We start from the raw sequence: 15,909 nt of genomic DNA on the forward strand, positions 1-15,909 counted from the left end.
CAAGATGTGTGCCAAAGGAGCCTAGGTATGTGAGGCTTTTACACAATCATACTTCCACGGTGCAGCTTCTCTATCCTAGCCTAACTGCACATTAACTTGTTAATCCATTCCCCAGACTCTGTTTACTGAAAGGATACCTGCTGGACCAGTTGTGCTTCAGACTCGAGGACAAGGATGTGAACTTTAGTTTATCCATTCTGTTCCTTTCTGTTATTTTGGGCTATTTGTAGGAATCATTTTACTTTTTTTTTGTACCAAACACTTCACAAAATTCCATTCCTCTCATTGTTCCCCAGATATGGACTCCTGAGTGCAATGTAAATGAGGATGAGGTTTCAGAACCTTCCTCTGTAAAAGCATCCGTCCTTCCAATATGAAAATGGCCCGTGGACCTGTCATCAGGGAGCTGGACTGCGTTGAGTGACTCATGGTTTTTGCTTTAAGAGTAAGAGAGTTGCAATGATACCTTGACACTGGGTACCTATGAACTCCACTGAAAGACATCCTAAGACAATTGGCCAAGACTAAGTGTACCATTGCCCGACACTGAAATGGGATCTGAACTTAGGCTACCTTTTTTCATGAAGGTATGAACACTTTATTTTGAAATGTCCATAAGATTTCTTCTCGGAGAATGTAACACCTTTTTTAAAGGTTTCCAGTTTTTTGTCATAGTATCTACATTCTCAAGATAGAGTTCATCTGTATGGTTTGGGGTTTCTTTTTGGTAAATTTTAAAGTTTCTTTCTAATCCCAATAGCTATCCTTCATTCACATTTAAAAAGAACTTTTCAGGAGCTAGCAAACAATATCAAACCTACACTACATTGTCCACACACGATATTTAAAAGCACTCAACTCCTTAAGTTTGGATATTGTGATTTCAAATGCTTCTACATCGCGGTTTACAAAACTGGTTTGCTTAAATACTTTAAGATACATAAATATGCCTTTACATTTTCCTACATTTGAGCTCTAATTTTCTGGAATAGCCAAGAGCTCACTAGTCAGAGCTCAGCAAGCAGCGCTGCCAAAATGTTTTAGTTACTCTGACTCCTCATCTGTGGAATACCCGGGCAAAACCAAGTGATCTGCAAGGCATTTTCTGGCCATAAAGTTCTGTGGCTCTAATTTGAAGCTCTAATTTTGCCTCTTTACTAAAAATATTTAAGTAGGAAATGAAATGATGTCAAAGAGGGGGTGTATAATGGTTAACTCTCATGGCATTGCCATTTGTTTGTTGCTTTATATGAAAGGACTTTTAGTCCAATAAAAAGACATAGCCAAACTCTAGCACCAAAAGGACAAGATGGAGCTCAAGGCAACTTGGTCCTACCTTCCATAACCAACTACATAAGAATTGGCATAAAAATGGGCAGTGGTGTAGTGGAATTCCAAAAATGAAGGTAGACGGGGGTGACCACAGATGGCAGAGATAGTAATCATGGAGGAGAAGGTATAAGGGAAATGCATAGGAAGGTTTTTGATTGGTTTCTGCTCCCGTTATACTTGCTGATCACCCAAAATCATGAGTCTGGGCATATAATGATTTTGTCTTTTTTTATTCTTATAACAATATTGTAGTCTAAGGAGGATGTTTCTTGACATGTACATTGGGTAAACAACTTTGTCAAGATGCCCTGGATATGTGAACCATAGTAGGGGAAGAGGCTGGGGGAAGAATGTACAAAGGGACAGATAGATGTTGCAGAGAAGCTGAATCAGAGCTGCCAGGGAGAGGGACTGTGAAGGACACCACATGCAAGAGGGGACTCACAAGGAGGCAGTAGTATGATTTGAGGCAGGACAGGATGACTGGGTCAGGCAGCAAAGAAGTACATTTCACGATCAGACAAATCAGTTCAAAACTACGTGAAAGTGGGGAGAAGCTGCTTAGGGGAGTTCCCATCTATGCAGATTTAAGAAAAAGGCCCAAGGAAGTGAAATGGACAGAGATGCTAAGAATCGTGACAAGTAAGGGTTTGGAGACAAGAGTTTTATTTCATATTGTGGTTTAAGTTAGGAGTAAGCAAGGAAGAACTGAGTGGTTCTGAGCATCAGAGCTGACAGGATGAACCAGGTGAGGGGAACGCACCACAGAAATTTGGAATTTGACCAATCTAAATATGACTTTGTACTCTGAAACATTCACATCAGCTGTTGGAGGTGAAGAACTATTGGGAAGATATTTAGGGAAGAGGCCCAAGCCCATGGGTTAGATGAAAGATATCCCAAATGCCCAGAAATGTTTCCTTTGCTGATTCCATCCAGGCCCATGAAAGTACATATTACAGTAAAAGCCTACCCCTCTGTAAAGGATGGCTGGTCATCATCACCAGATAGTGATTTATAACATGTGAAGTCCAGGCCAGGAGAGACACCAGACCCACCACTCTGCTTTGGGACAGGCATTCATTATTTAAAATGTCAGACTTGGAGCGCATTTGGGGTAAATAGTGTCCCTTCTTAACTCTTGAGGCAGATGGTTCATACCCTGGGAAAGCGAGAGGGACCCTCCCTGGTTTTACTTTTCTAGAGGGTGTGAGGCTAGCAAAGACTTGGGCCCTCTGTTCAGAGTAACTGGCCTCTCCACGTGGCTGGATAACCTGTTTCAACAAGACTGGACGAGCACCCTCTTTTACTTCCTGTATCCCATAAGGGATCTCATCAGAGGAGCTAATCTTGGGGTACACAGACTAACTCTCAGCTCCAGGGGCTTAGTGAGCTTCATTTTATGAAGAGGGTAAGCATGTTCACAATTGGATTCCAATACCTCTGGTGAAACCTCCATACCTGTTCAATTTTCTCTTTAACTGCATCTTAATTTCTATGGCAGTGGTTCTCAAACTTTTTGGAATCAGAATTCCTTTATACTCCTACAAGTTTTTGAGGATCCCAAAGAGCTTTTGTTTATATGGGTTATGTCTATTGATTGTTACTCATTAAAACTGTAGGATTTTTTAAAAAATTTATTAATTAATTTATACATAACAATCAGAAACTTAATACAAGTTAATACATTTTCATACAAAGTAACTATTTTTTTTCGAAACAAAACATTTCATAAGGAGATGGGCATGGTTTTACATTTCTGAAAATCTTTGTAATGTCTAGCTTAATAGGATACAGCTGGGTTCTCATATATGCTTCCGCATTCAATCAATTGTGTGATATGTTGCTTTGGTTAAAGATGTACATGAAAGAAATCCAGCTTCATAAAGATAGGTAGCTGGAGGAGGGTGAAGTATATGAATACCCTTTTGAGATAATTATGGATACTGTTCTTTGATATTACACCAAAACTCAGTGAGTGGTAGTTTCTTAAAGATTACTTACAGTGGAGAATCTGAAACCATATCAATGGATTTTTCATATTTTTTTTTACATTAAAACCCACTGATCTATCTTGTGCTTTGAATGGATCTTGTACTACAGCATGACTTGGTAACATCAAGCATTGGTCATTTGGAAAATATTGGTTCACTAAGCTTTGTGGATCTCCCAAAATCTTGTGACAATGTCAAAAAGTCACATTTATTAACATCACCACCCATTTCATCAAAAAGGCCTATAAGTATCAGGAAGCTGTTAAATTCATGGTGATGGATACAAGTTATCTAAAATTCTAATTTGTGCTTGTAAATGTAAATATTGTAACTGCCAAAAAATAGTATGCATTGTTTTCTTTGAAATTGCAGGCTCACTTCATTTGTTTTTTTAGAAATACCCCTCTCAGTTTGTCAGTCAGTCATCCTTTCAAGTAAAAATAACATTCCGTTAAAAAGTGGCTATTTCAAACAATCTCACAAGTGATTTTCCTTCAGACAGCTGGTGTATTTCAGTGTGCAGCAGAAGTGCTTTATATGTACCTACCCTTTTGTCAACAAAAAATATTTAAGTCTTGTACTCAAGGATAGAGATGTAATACAATTAATAATTTTTACTGCTCTATCAAGGACATTCTTAAATGAACCTCCTTTTTTCCTTCCTCTAAGTGCATGATGGTGAAGAATAGGATGACTATTATATATTTTGGTGTGCTCTGCCTTGATTAGTGCTAAGGTGTGGCATTTTTACCCACCATTGCTTTTGTCTCATCAGTACGAATGTCAACACAGATAAGAAGAAATATAACATCTTACTGTTAGTATGAACGTAGTTTTGACCTCATGGACTCTGGATAGTATGAAAGTAGTTTTGGACCTGCAGACCACACTCTATTCTAGGGTAAGTGCTCCCTTTGTCTACCCACCGTTAGCAATATTTAAGCTTGAATAGATTTCACTTCTGTGAGAGTGTTTATGAAACTTCTTCTTAGAGTGCACAGTTTTGAGAAAATCTATTTTAATTTCACATTTGCGAGGTAATGGAGATGGGGGTGGAGAGAGTACTATAATTATTAAGATAAAATATGCTTTTAAAAGCTTGGTTCATGGGTGGGGTGAATCAAATAGAATATTCCAATCTGATGAGTATGGTCAACAATAATCCAAGCTCATGGTTCATGGGTATATATATATCCCAAAAGCATACATTTCCAAAATTATTTATGCATTTGATTTTGAAATCCATTATCATAATCCCCAACTATTTATTTTCCTAATGTTTTATGTTAGCTAACATTAAAATTAGTTTGTGTTCCCTGAGCATACAGCAATTGAGGGTGAGATGCAAATGACCTTGAAGAGTATTTTGTAGCATAGAGATACCAACCTGAGATTGAAACGGAAATTGTTCTGTCCTTATTTCCATATTCCATTGTTGTGTACTATTTCAAATAATTTTTGGAAAGAGGTGGAGGTATGAATAAATTCAATTTAAAAATGCTTTTGGCTGTTGATAGAACACCTATATAATTAAAAGTTGACAGCATTTGCCTGCATGCTTTAAAAGGTCGCAGGAAATGTACTCTGCTTTGAGGAAAGGCCTAAAGTGTGTTTTCAATTATAGCCTACTAAACATCATGAAGAGTCCTAGCAATTCAGAAAAGGTGGTGGTGTGTCCACGCAGAGTAATAATCCTGAACACCCTAGCCAAAGGTTCTGAGAGAGCAGTGGTGAAGTATGGTGACCATTGTTCAGCTGTAAAGATCCTACACATTCAGGGCAGTGGTCTCCTTGGAAAGGATGGGCTATAATTTATCATTAATATATTAATTTCAAGTCCAATGTCACCGACAATAGTTAAAATTATGGTAAATTGAATTTGACCTGAGTGGAAAGATAGTTATATTTCAAATTATAATGCAGGGCAACCTAACTACCAGTTTTTTTGAACCAACATTCGAGGAAGAACTGGTTTAAGGATGATGCTCCATTTTTTTTTTTTTTTTTTTGAGATGGAGTCTCACTCTGTCTCCAGGCTGCAGTGCAGTGGCCCAGTCTTGGCTCACTGCAACCTTCGACTGCCAGGTTCAAGCTGTTCTCCTGCCTCAGCCTCCCGAGCAGCTGGGACTACAGGAGTGCGCCACTACGCCCAGCTAAATTTTGTATTTTTAGTAGAGATGGGGTTTTACCACGTTGGCCAAGATGGTCTCAATCTCTTGACCTCGTGATCTGCCCACCTCCGCCTCCCAAAGTGCTGGGATTACAGCGTGCTCCATTTTAAACTTGACTGCTCTCTGTTTTGGTTTTAGATTGAATTCATGCAGGTGTTTCAAACCTTGCTTTCAATAGCATTACTTGTTACTGGGAAGCTAGATCTTTTGGGGGCAGTTGGCAGGGAGAGGTTGAATGTGAGATTTCTCTATCAGTGAAAGACATCTTTTGGGAGATACAGCACTCTTTAAGCTTCACTTATAAAAGTGTGCAATATAAAGCCTTATTATTATTTTTAATAAGGCAGGTCAGAATTTAACCCCCATGGCTCTCTTTAACACCACTGAAGTTGTACAAATTAACTCAACCTCAAAGAGGCATGAGTTATCCATGTAGGCTTATAGAGTGTCATTTTAATGTTCTGTATCTTTACTGTGCCTCCACTTTCTTTGATGAAAAGGTCTATTTAAAAATTGGTAGGAAAATATTTAACATAATAAGATGATGAGTCAGAGTTTTAAAAAAGCTAAAAAGGGAAGATGTAGTTAAATAATGCACCTTTTTATTTTTTAGCTACATCTGACTCATGACATATAATGTATTCTGCTAAGTTCAAAGTTTCCTCTTACAAAGAGAGTTTTATGAAACAACTCTTCTTCAGACCATTTTTACTTCAATTATAGTAGCAGGTTTTGGAGTTTAAATCATTAACAACCTCTGAGTGAACTTTTATCCAAATGACTGCAAGTCACAAAGAGAACAGTCCTCTTTCACCAAGTACCTTTTGTGCTCGAGTGAGACCCGTCCTTTTCTATTTTTCTCCTTTATGTCTCTCTTTGAAGAAAGATGTGTGATTTGTAAGGTAATGAAAGTATGTATCAGTTAATGAAAACTGCTATATTGGGCTCATAATGCACACTGGAATTGGTTCAGGGTAAACTTCATATACCTGCAGTATATAGCAGGGGAAAAAGTAAATTTCCGAAGTAAAGATTGCTGTGTGCACTCTAGGAGTATCACGTAGCAGTTAAAGCAACCATGAGGGGTGACCTAATCTTATTTTCCTCTCTTTGTCAAGTAGCTGTAATGTTCATTTAGGAGCATTTTTCAGTTTTAACTCCACTGGACACTCCAAAACTGGGCACTTATTCTGTCAACTGTCAACCAAGTTATTGATTTCACCATATGTTGTCTTTTCAGTTTTTTTAAAATTAGTTTTATTGGAATGTTTTTCGAGAGTGTGTGGGAGACAGTAACCTCCAGATTTAAGGTGATGGGTAGGGACAAAAGCCTGCAGAATTACATACAGAACAAAATGTAGCTTAATAAACAAAAGAAAGTTAAGAGAGAAATTTATTTCCTTTTAAAAAATCAGTAAAATAATGAACTAATGGTTGTTTAAAGAGTGGGAAAAACTTTTTTCCCCCCAGATTTGGTGACTAGCGGGATAAATGTGAAGAACTCCATCCCACCCCCGCACGCGCGCCCCCCATTCTTTCCAGACAGAGCGGTTGTAAATCCGAGGCTGAGTCCGCCCTGGGAGCCTTGGGGCACCTTCCTCTTTGCTCTCTCTGTGTGTGCGTGCGTGTGTGTGTGTGTGTAGCTCTCTCTTTCCCTCAGTCTGTGCCTCTGTGTGTGTGTGAGTGTGTGTGTGTGACAGAGAGAGAGCGAGAGAGAGAGAGCGCGAGAGGAGAGAGAGCGAGAAAGAGAGAGAGAGCAAGAGAGCGAGCTGTGAGCTGTGCTGCCGCCGCCGCTGCCCTTTGATCCCGACATTAGTGTTAGGGGCTCGGAGACACAGAGCGCGGCCATAGACACCGCCGCACCGGCACTCATTTATTTATACCTCCCATCACACACGCGAGCATAGGACACACACACACTCACACCTATTAGATCCGTTTCCATTGAAGAATATTACGCTCGGGGACAAGCCAGGTGCACGACCAAAAATTAAAAAAAAAAAAAAAAAAGGAAAAAAGAAAGGAAAGAAAAGAAGAAAACCCCTCTTCTGGCTCCAGGAAACAAGCTTCAACCCATTGCACACACCGGAGAAGGGGTTTCCCCCTGCCCGCCCGCCCGCCCCCCAACTACCTCCCCGCTCCTGCCAGTGTCTGCCTCTCTGCCCCCACGGGGGTTTATTTGATCTCACATTAACCAAGGAGGAGAATGTGAGAAAAGGGGGAAAATGCCCAGGAGGAAGCAGGAGCAGCCCAAGCGCCTTCCCTCACGTAAGTCATCCCTTCTCCACCTCCTCTCGTGCCATTTTCTCGCCCTCCCTCTCCTCTTTCCCCTCCGCAGCCTCCTCCGTTGTTTTCTGCATTAGTTTAGGGTTACAGAGGTGAAACTGACAAAGACACAGCCCGGGTTACTCCTCGTTTAGGTCTATGCTGAGGCAGCCATGTTGGTGATGATCAGCCCCGTGCCCTTTCTATTCTCTCTCTCTTTTTCTTTCTTTCTCTCACCCCCCCTCTTTTTTTCCTTGAGATCGGGCTTTTTTTTCCCTTTCCCTCCCCTTCCCCCTCCTCACTCCGGGTTGCTGGGGGGAGGGGGCAAGAGAAGGGAGGAGGGGAGTAGTGTGGATGCCGGGGGTTTTATCGGGGGTTTGGTGGGGGGAGGTGGGAGAGGTTGGAATCTTAAAAAAAAATTCCTTGTGGATTCCGGCGCCTGAGGGTGCGGGGGTCGGGGCGCGCGGAGGGCTGGGGGCCGTGACATGGCGTTTGGGGGTGTCGGGGAGAGGGCGCGCAGCAGCCGCCGGGTACAGGATCCAGGGAGAGGTCCGTCCCTGGCTAAAGGTTGCGCCGGGGTTGGTCGGCCCCCGAGCCGCCGGCGGCAGCGGCGGCGGCGGCTGGAGCAGGAGGAGGCGGAGGTGGAGGAGGCGGCGGCGGAGGAGGGGAGTCGGGGGCGGGCGAGGCGGGAGCGCCTGGGGAGGGTGTAGGGGCACCGCACACAAACACACGGGTACACACGCGCCGCCGGGCGGCTGCTCCCGCGGCGCCGGGGCGAGGGGGCGCGCCGGGGCGCGGGGCGGCCGGGCGGGGGGCGAGGCAGGGCAGCGGCGGGCGGATGTGGGGTGCGGGAGCTGCGCCGAGGCGGAGGCAGGAGGCAGGGCGGCTCGCGGCGCGCGAGGTCCCTGCAGAGCCGAGGGGAGGGAGGAGCAGGGCTCCTGGCCGCAATAAAATGCGGGGTCAGTCGGAGCAGACGGAGCCGGGCGAGACTCGGGCTCTCAGACCCCCTCCTTGGCGAGCCTGAGCAGAGTCCAGGACTAAAGTGCATCACAGCCCTCCCCGGCGGCAGCCACACACGCCAACTGGAGACACACACCCGCCGGCACGGCCCGGTCCCCTTCCCCTCCTCCACCCGCGCCCCCGGTCCCTCTCCGCCCTCCCTCCGGCTTCTCTTTGCGCGACTCTTAACTTTTCCCCCACTCCCTCTCCAGCTCCCCCCAAACCCCCAGTCTTTCTCCGCTTTGAGTGTTCCGAGATGCTGCTAAAGCTAAAAGTGAAGGAGAAAGAAGCAACTAAAAATATCCCCCGGGGCCGCCCGGCTCCTTGAATGCAGGGAAGAGGGGGCAGGGGAGAAGGCGTGGGGCGGGGTGACGGGGAGGAGGGGACGCGGGAGGCGCCGGAGGGAGGGGTCGGGGGAGACGGAGGGTCAATTTCTCTTCTCTCCCCCCACACTACTCCCCTCTCCCGGCGGTTTGGCGCTGCTCGGAGCCCGATCCTACAAAACCCGGGCTGGGGGCGGGAGTGGAGCCGGAGCGCCCGCCCGGGTGTCAGGCCGACGTGGTCGGTCACCTGAAGTTCACGGAGGGTGGGGGAAGGGTTAAGGTTATGGTGTCTCGGGCTCGGGTTGTGTGTGAGCGTGTGCGTTTCCGCTGCAGACAGGCAGCGCGATCGATCTCCCCCTCGCGAAATATCCGCGGCGGTGCCTGCCCAGGGGACTGGGAGGGGGGCGCGGGCTGCTCGGGCCGGGCGCCCCCGCGCCTCCGTGTCACCCGGGCCGCAGCCGAAGTGGCGAGCAAGGGCACTTGCAAGCAGTCCGCTCAGCAAACATTCCTCTTTCTTTCCCCTTCCCGGTACGCAGGAGTCGACGCAGAGGGCTTGGGTTTTGCTTTTTTCCCCTTCCTTTAAAAAAAAAAGAAAATGCCCCTGTGCAGTCCTTTCTTCGCCTGCCCGCTAGAGGTTCTGAGGATAATATCACATATGTAATATATATGCACATAAAATCACTCGCAGGCGGCTGCGTGTGTAGGGAAATTTTGTGCGAGGAAGGAGAAGGCGGTGGAGTCGGGGAGGGCGAGTTGGGAGGCTCCGCGCTGCGATTCACAGAAAACTCGCAGCAGTTGGTGGAAGAGTGTGCGTGCACATGGCCGGACTGCCGCGCTGCCCGGCTCTTGTCGGGGGCGTGTGGGGGGAGGTAGAGGAGGCAGGAATTCTGGGGGGGTCAGGGGAGGTCTGCCCTGCTCGGACAAAATGGGCTTCAGTGTTCTCTGCGAACTTGCCCTTAGATGGCAACTTTGGGAGCTGATGAGCTTGTGTGCGAAAACAGGGCGGTGAGGTTATTTGGTCATTTTCCCTTTCTTCTCGTCTCCCCCTGCTTAAAAAAAAAAAAAAATGTTGGCGGGGTTAGAGGGAGGGTGGGAGAGAAGGGATTTATCTGTTTCGACTGTGACGGAGATGGAACGCCTTCCCTCCTCTTGTGTGCAGTGCAGTCGGGCAGCTGCAGCCTGCCCTGCTGATGACCTTGACCCTGACCTCCTGCGACTACCCTCTGCGTCTGAGAGGAAATTCAGGCTCCATTTTAGCTCGTGTGCTTGGTGGGCCTTTCCTGCGCGTCGATACCTGGTGATGAAGTTGTATTTTGAGAGTGGGTTCTCCTACTTTGCTGTCTGATTGAATCCTGTTATCCACTCACTTAAAAAAAAAAAAAAAGTCACCTCCCTCTTTCAGTCACATAAAGTCACTTTTACTGAAGTAAGAAGCAATTACCTTTGGAAACACCGTAAAAGTCCCTGCAGTTTTGAAAGTGAGGCCTTAATTTTCTGAGCTTTTCCACTTACCTTTGAATTGAATGGAGTTTTGTGGATGTGTGTTGCCTGTGCTAAGTGTGTTTTACACATGTTTTTAAAGCAGTTTGCGTTTGGACTTCGCAATTTCTGGGCAAATGGTGTATTTTGCAGTTCAGTTACAGTCACCCAACGCTTGCTAAGTGCTGAGTGAGGCTTGAAACTTGCAAGTGGTGTGAAGTAGTAATTATTGACTTTGGGAAAAATTAGTGTTAATTTGTATTTAATGTCGAATATAATTGTAGTTCTAAGTCCCAGTTTTAAAGCTAGACACTTTGCTTGTTTGTTTGTTTGTTTGTTTATATGTGAGAGGAGGATTTCTCTTTTGCTGGAGTACTGTTTTGTATCAAACTTAAAATATAGGAAGTCTGGGGATTGAAGTATTCCTCCTAGAAGCCATCCCAGGGTTTTAAGAAGTTAAATAGGGGCAGATTTAAAAGTTGACTCTAAAAGAAAGGAGTGTGTAACGGAGGAGGGGAAGGAACATCTTGAAGGAATGAGGGGGGGAAAACTATTTTTGAAGCCAAAGAGCCCTTTTGAGTAAATACAAAAGTGGTTAATGGCCACTGTTAGTACATTGTTTTAAGAATCTGTAGAACCTGTAAACACATTTAAGAAGTGCAAATTAGAATTCGAATACAAAAAAAAAAAAAAAAAAGGAACTTAGGAAAACTGAATCTATAGAAAATTAGGAGGGCTTTCCACTTCCTCTTAGGTCTCTCCCTGTGTCTGCACCCCTCTAAGGATTCTGCAGCATAAAGCATTGCTACTAATAGACTCTTTCTGTGTTGGATCTATTTTTCTGATATTAAGTACGATACCAGCCAGACACAGTCTGGATCTACAAAGCCCACAGTCCTCCCACTACACAGCACAGACACCAGGGAACCTGGAAGTTCCACCCTGGAGTGGATTAGTCCTGGAAATCCAGACTAGCACTTGGTATTATCTGATACCAAGTCTGGGGTGAGCCTCAGCCCCTGGCACAGAGTCCCAGCAATTCCCCAGTCTGGGCTCTGGCCTGCTAAGGTTTCCTAGCTCCTTCTGTTAAGCTAGACACCCATGGGACTGTTCAGAACCGAATTAGCTTTGGAGATGGGTTAGCCTTTAACCTGACACTACTAACCTAAGCCTTGGGTTTCTGATTTAAAATTCTACACAGCCATTTCCTCCTGGGCCTCTGAAGTGTGTGTGTTTGTATCTGTGTTTGTTTTGTTATATGGGCCTCATACATATGCAGAAAAAGATGGCCTATACTGTAGGGTTGAATGGCGATCTTACTGTCTACAAATCAAAAGAAGTCCTGTATTAACTTTTGCAGGTGACCCTAAGCAAAGGGTATTAAACCTACACTAGTTTTGAGCGGTGGTTTTAAAAATTATTACAAAAGATACAGCTTTTATTTCTTGGCCTAGAGCAGTAATTATCATTTTGGGATTTAAGTATGATTCTGCTGTTGTTGATGGCTCTTTTACAAAAGTTCTTTCCATTAACAAGGTCCAATACTATATTTAAAAAAATATCCAAGAGGCGCTTTGAGCTATAGCACCTGCTTGTCTTTAGCAGAATCCTGAACTGGATAACTTTAAAAAGTTTGTCAGCCTGAGAAAATGGAAGAGCGGGTAACTGTGTGGCTAACTGATGCTGTGACTGTTACCACGCATAGGACTAGGCACTTTATGAACGTTTTTACATTTGGAATCACAAACTGAAGATGGAAAGGATGAGGAAGGGTGTTCTCTTGTGTTGGTTACATCTGTAAATCTTTTTTTTTTACCATTGGTGATCACTTACTTCTTCATTAGCTTCAACTTACACATAAACGTGTACAAGTTTAGATCCTATTATATTTCCCATTGGAAATTTGCCTGATGCCTATTCCCGAGGGGGAGCACAAAGGAAAAGTTAATAAAGCAGTTATTTTGTTATTCCAGTATTTTCATTGTTTACTCAGTTGTGGGTCAAGACCAGATCAGGTTATTGTGTTCTTCATTAACAAAACTTTTTAAAATTCTTTCTTGCTTTCTAGTAAAATTGGGAAGCAAAATGACTGAAAAGCAATAGAAGTTCTTATTTTTATCATTTTGCCAGTGTGTTTGTGTCTAACGAAAGAGAAAGGATGAAAGATTGAACTCTTTTCCCTTATTTATTTTTATTAATTTTTGCAGTGAACGGGCAGTACCTCCTGACTAACTGTGGCAGGGACCATGTGGGAAAAAATTTGAGTCTGAAGTGGCAAAATAGTTCACTGATCCTGTCAGCCAGAGCTAATGATTCCAAGGTACCCAGAAGCAGTCTAGGTTGATGCTGGATAATCATGCCTATCTGTTCTCTAAAAAAACTCCCTGTATTCCTAATACAGTAAGTAGGGTATCACTGAGCTTTCCTGTAAAAATAGGGAAGATAACTCAAAATCACATTCCTTTTCATGCTTCAAAATAGTTTCTAATAAAAAAATTGATTTTTAATTTACCTGCATGCTGCCGTCTCACTCTGGGGATGACACAGCTGGTGTGAGTTGACAAGTCTCGCTGCACAAAGTGTTAATAAATCATGCTGGAGAAGTATAAATTGGACAGCTTTCGGCCAGTGTGAAAGCTTGCTGTGCATTTGAGATTTTAGAGTCTTTGAATGGCCTCTATTAGGAGAATTCCAAGGGAGGTGTAGAAAATCTCTATCTTGTGAGGCTTGTAAAATCAGATGGACAAAGACTATGGACACACCTAAGGGAGAGTGTGTTGGTAGAGTGATGACGCAGGCTTCTCCTCAGCTCAGAAGTTGGTTTAAAATACAAGGGAGTTCTATTAATGTCAATGTGTTCTTGTAGAAAAGGCTGGATTGAAAATGTATGGTGCCTCGCTGAGCTGGTAAATAGTTTTACTTAAGTAATCCCAGTAGTTTGGGTTCAGATCCTGTCTGGACAAGTTAGTTTGGGTTCGGATCCTGTCTGGACAAGTTAGTTTCACAAAAGGGAAAAACTCTCTTCCACTATCTTTAACCCTGGTCACTTACAAGCGAATTGGTATCTTTGGACTTAAAGATGACAAGATGTCTCAGACAGTTTGGCTGCTATAACAAAGTATCTTAAACTGGGTATTTTATGAACAGTGGAAATGTATTGCCTACAGTTCTGGAAGTTGGGAAGTCCAAGATCAAGGTGCCAGCAGATTCAGTGTTTGCTGAGGGCTCAGTCTCTGCTTCAATGATGGTATCTTTTGGCTGTGTCTTTCTATAGTGGGAGGGGCACACAAGCTCTCTAGGGCCCCTTTTATAAATGCGCTAATCCCTTTCTTGAGGGCTCTATCCTCACGATCTAGTCACCTCCCAAAGGACCCATCTCTAATACTATCACATTGGGGATTAAGTTTCAACATGAATTTGGGGGGACACCAACATTGAGACTGCAGCACAAGGTGTGAGAGAGGGAAATGATGGTGGAGCCCACATTGCTACCCCTGTTTCTATGACTGGTCAGCGGTGCCATCTGTGAAAGCTGAAGACAGCGTATTTCTGAGATTAGGTTAATATAGCCTTTGTCCCCATTTGAAGTTGCCATGTCTTCCTCCATTCTTCATTTTTAAATATCCACTGGAGTATTAGGACAGGACAAGGAAAAACAAACAGAATTGGCTGGAGCTAATCTCTTCATTCTGAGTGATGTATTAGTAATTTTGTATAATTTAATCAGACTGATCGCAGAACAAGATAATGAGAGTATGACCTACAGAATAGGGCTTTAGGGGGCGTTAAGGATTTCCAGCATACGATTTTACAAGACCATGAGCTTTGTGGTGAAGGCATAGATTTTAGGTTTTCTCTTATTGGAAAAAAATCCCAACCAGGCCTAGTTATGGTAGGATGTGAGCTTTTTTTCCATCAGATTTCATTGCTATATTGGCTAGTTAATGTACTCTTAGAACCACATTTTAGAGGTATAGATTGTAAATGATGGTGCCTGTTTCTGATGTACTCTCTTCTGTCTCCTGGTTTGCTAGGTGTAGCTCAGTAATTCATTCCATCTAGGGCTAAGTGTACAAAACACTTTACAGTTCATGGTAGCCAAAATGTCTTCTGTCATATTTTATAAGAGACTAATGTGTGAAGCACAGACCTTAGAAATAGCTAAGAGTACTTGATGGGCCGGCGTTTCTGGCTGCTTTCTCCCTTGTGTTTGGGAGCAAGTTTTGTATTTCTGCCCTCTCTCTGTAAGTTATTTTTTATGATATTGGAGAATAGTGTGTGACTAGGTGCTGAGGCAGGGGCCTCTCTGATGATGCCTATCATTCCCCAGGGACCCACCTTGGGATAGAATTGTTGTAGTTACAAAGTAGTTTTATAAATTATAATCAGAGTTTGGCTTGATACTAATCTTAAGTGGCATGGGTACATGTTGCTGTCTATTTTATAAAAGTTAGCTTCACTGCATGTACGCACACACACAAACACACACACACACAGAGAGAGAGGCTGCACTGTAGCTAATTTTATAAAATGCACAGTGATACGCGCCCACGATCTGAGGTCAGAATGTGGCCTTTAGCAACTCTGCTTTCACAGTCTGACCTAGGGTTATATTAAATGCGGCAGATTCAGTGTGCCTAAAAAGGATATTGTTTCCGACTGTCCATTCCCTTCTTATGAAAAACAGCCTTTACCACTGAAGTTCTGTCTCTGGAGTCCTTAAGTGACCACGGTTTAGATACACTTTGCTTCTGTTTTTAAGAACATCCTAACTCAACCAAGTTTCTCTACCAGCAAGGAAGAAATGCATGGACCTTCTTGGAGGCTAGGGCCTGAAAAAGCAAACCCCAAAATAACCTCTCTCTGTATATCTTTCTCTTTGGTCATTTCTACATGGGTCAGAAAAGTGGTTAGACCCCATTAGAATTGCGATGTGAAGGGAAAAAGAAAAGGAGTGAGAGAGAGATGTGGATCTCAGGGCGAATTGTTTTGAGTGTGCTGAAGAAGGTGGCCTTCAAAGGAGACTGAAGAAGGCCAGGAAAAAAATGATCTTTTACATGATTGATCAGTAGCACTCTGCTTATCTGAGCTTTTGAAACCAGCTACTGTGCTTGTGGAGGGTGATAGATGTTTCTAAGGTTACATAGTGCTAGTAGTATCTTAGGTGGTCTGGTCCTGTATTTTAAAAAGCTTTTGTTGTTGTTTTGTAATGAGAGGGAGAAAGTATCATTTGTGACTGTGCCCTCTTTTAACTTTGTCTACTGTGTATGGCACAACTGAAGTAGAGACAGGACTCATGTGCTTTCGAAGTTCGTAGCACAGCAGTCAAATGTACAGACTCTGGGG

The 15,909-nt window shown here is 43.7% G+C and overlaps 1 protein-coding gene across 9 annotated transcripts in view; it reads left to right on the top strand.

The window, feature by feature from the left end:
• The first annotated feature begins 7,109 nt into the window (after nt 1-7,109).
• Nucleotides 7,110-15,909, top strand: part of LOC105463419 (zinc finger protein 827) — a 173,833-nt gene continuing 165,033 nt past the window's right edge. For 4 of the 9 annotated variants that reach the window (XM_024787243.2, XM_024787245.2, XM_011710487.3 and 1 more), the window contains exon 1: nt 7,117-7,765. In XM_024787243.2, the coding sequence (XP_024643011.1) occupies nt 7,723-7,765 (43 nt within the window). In that variant the 5' untranslated portion in view covers nt 7,117-7,722. Of the gene's footprint in view, nt 7,766-15,909 lie in introns of all 9 variants that reach the window. The other 5 variants (XM_024787242.2, XM_024787241.2, XM_071092970.1 and 2 more) reach the window with 4 other exon arrangements.

Source organism: Macaca nemestrina, chromosome 3 (assembly GCF_043159975.1).
Source record: "Macaca nemestrina isolate mMacNem1 chromosome 3, mMacNem.hap1, whole genome shotgun sequence".
Lineage (NCBI taxonomy): Eukaryota > Metazoa > Chordata > Mammalia > Primates > Cercopithecidae > Macaca > Macaca nemestrina.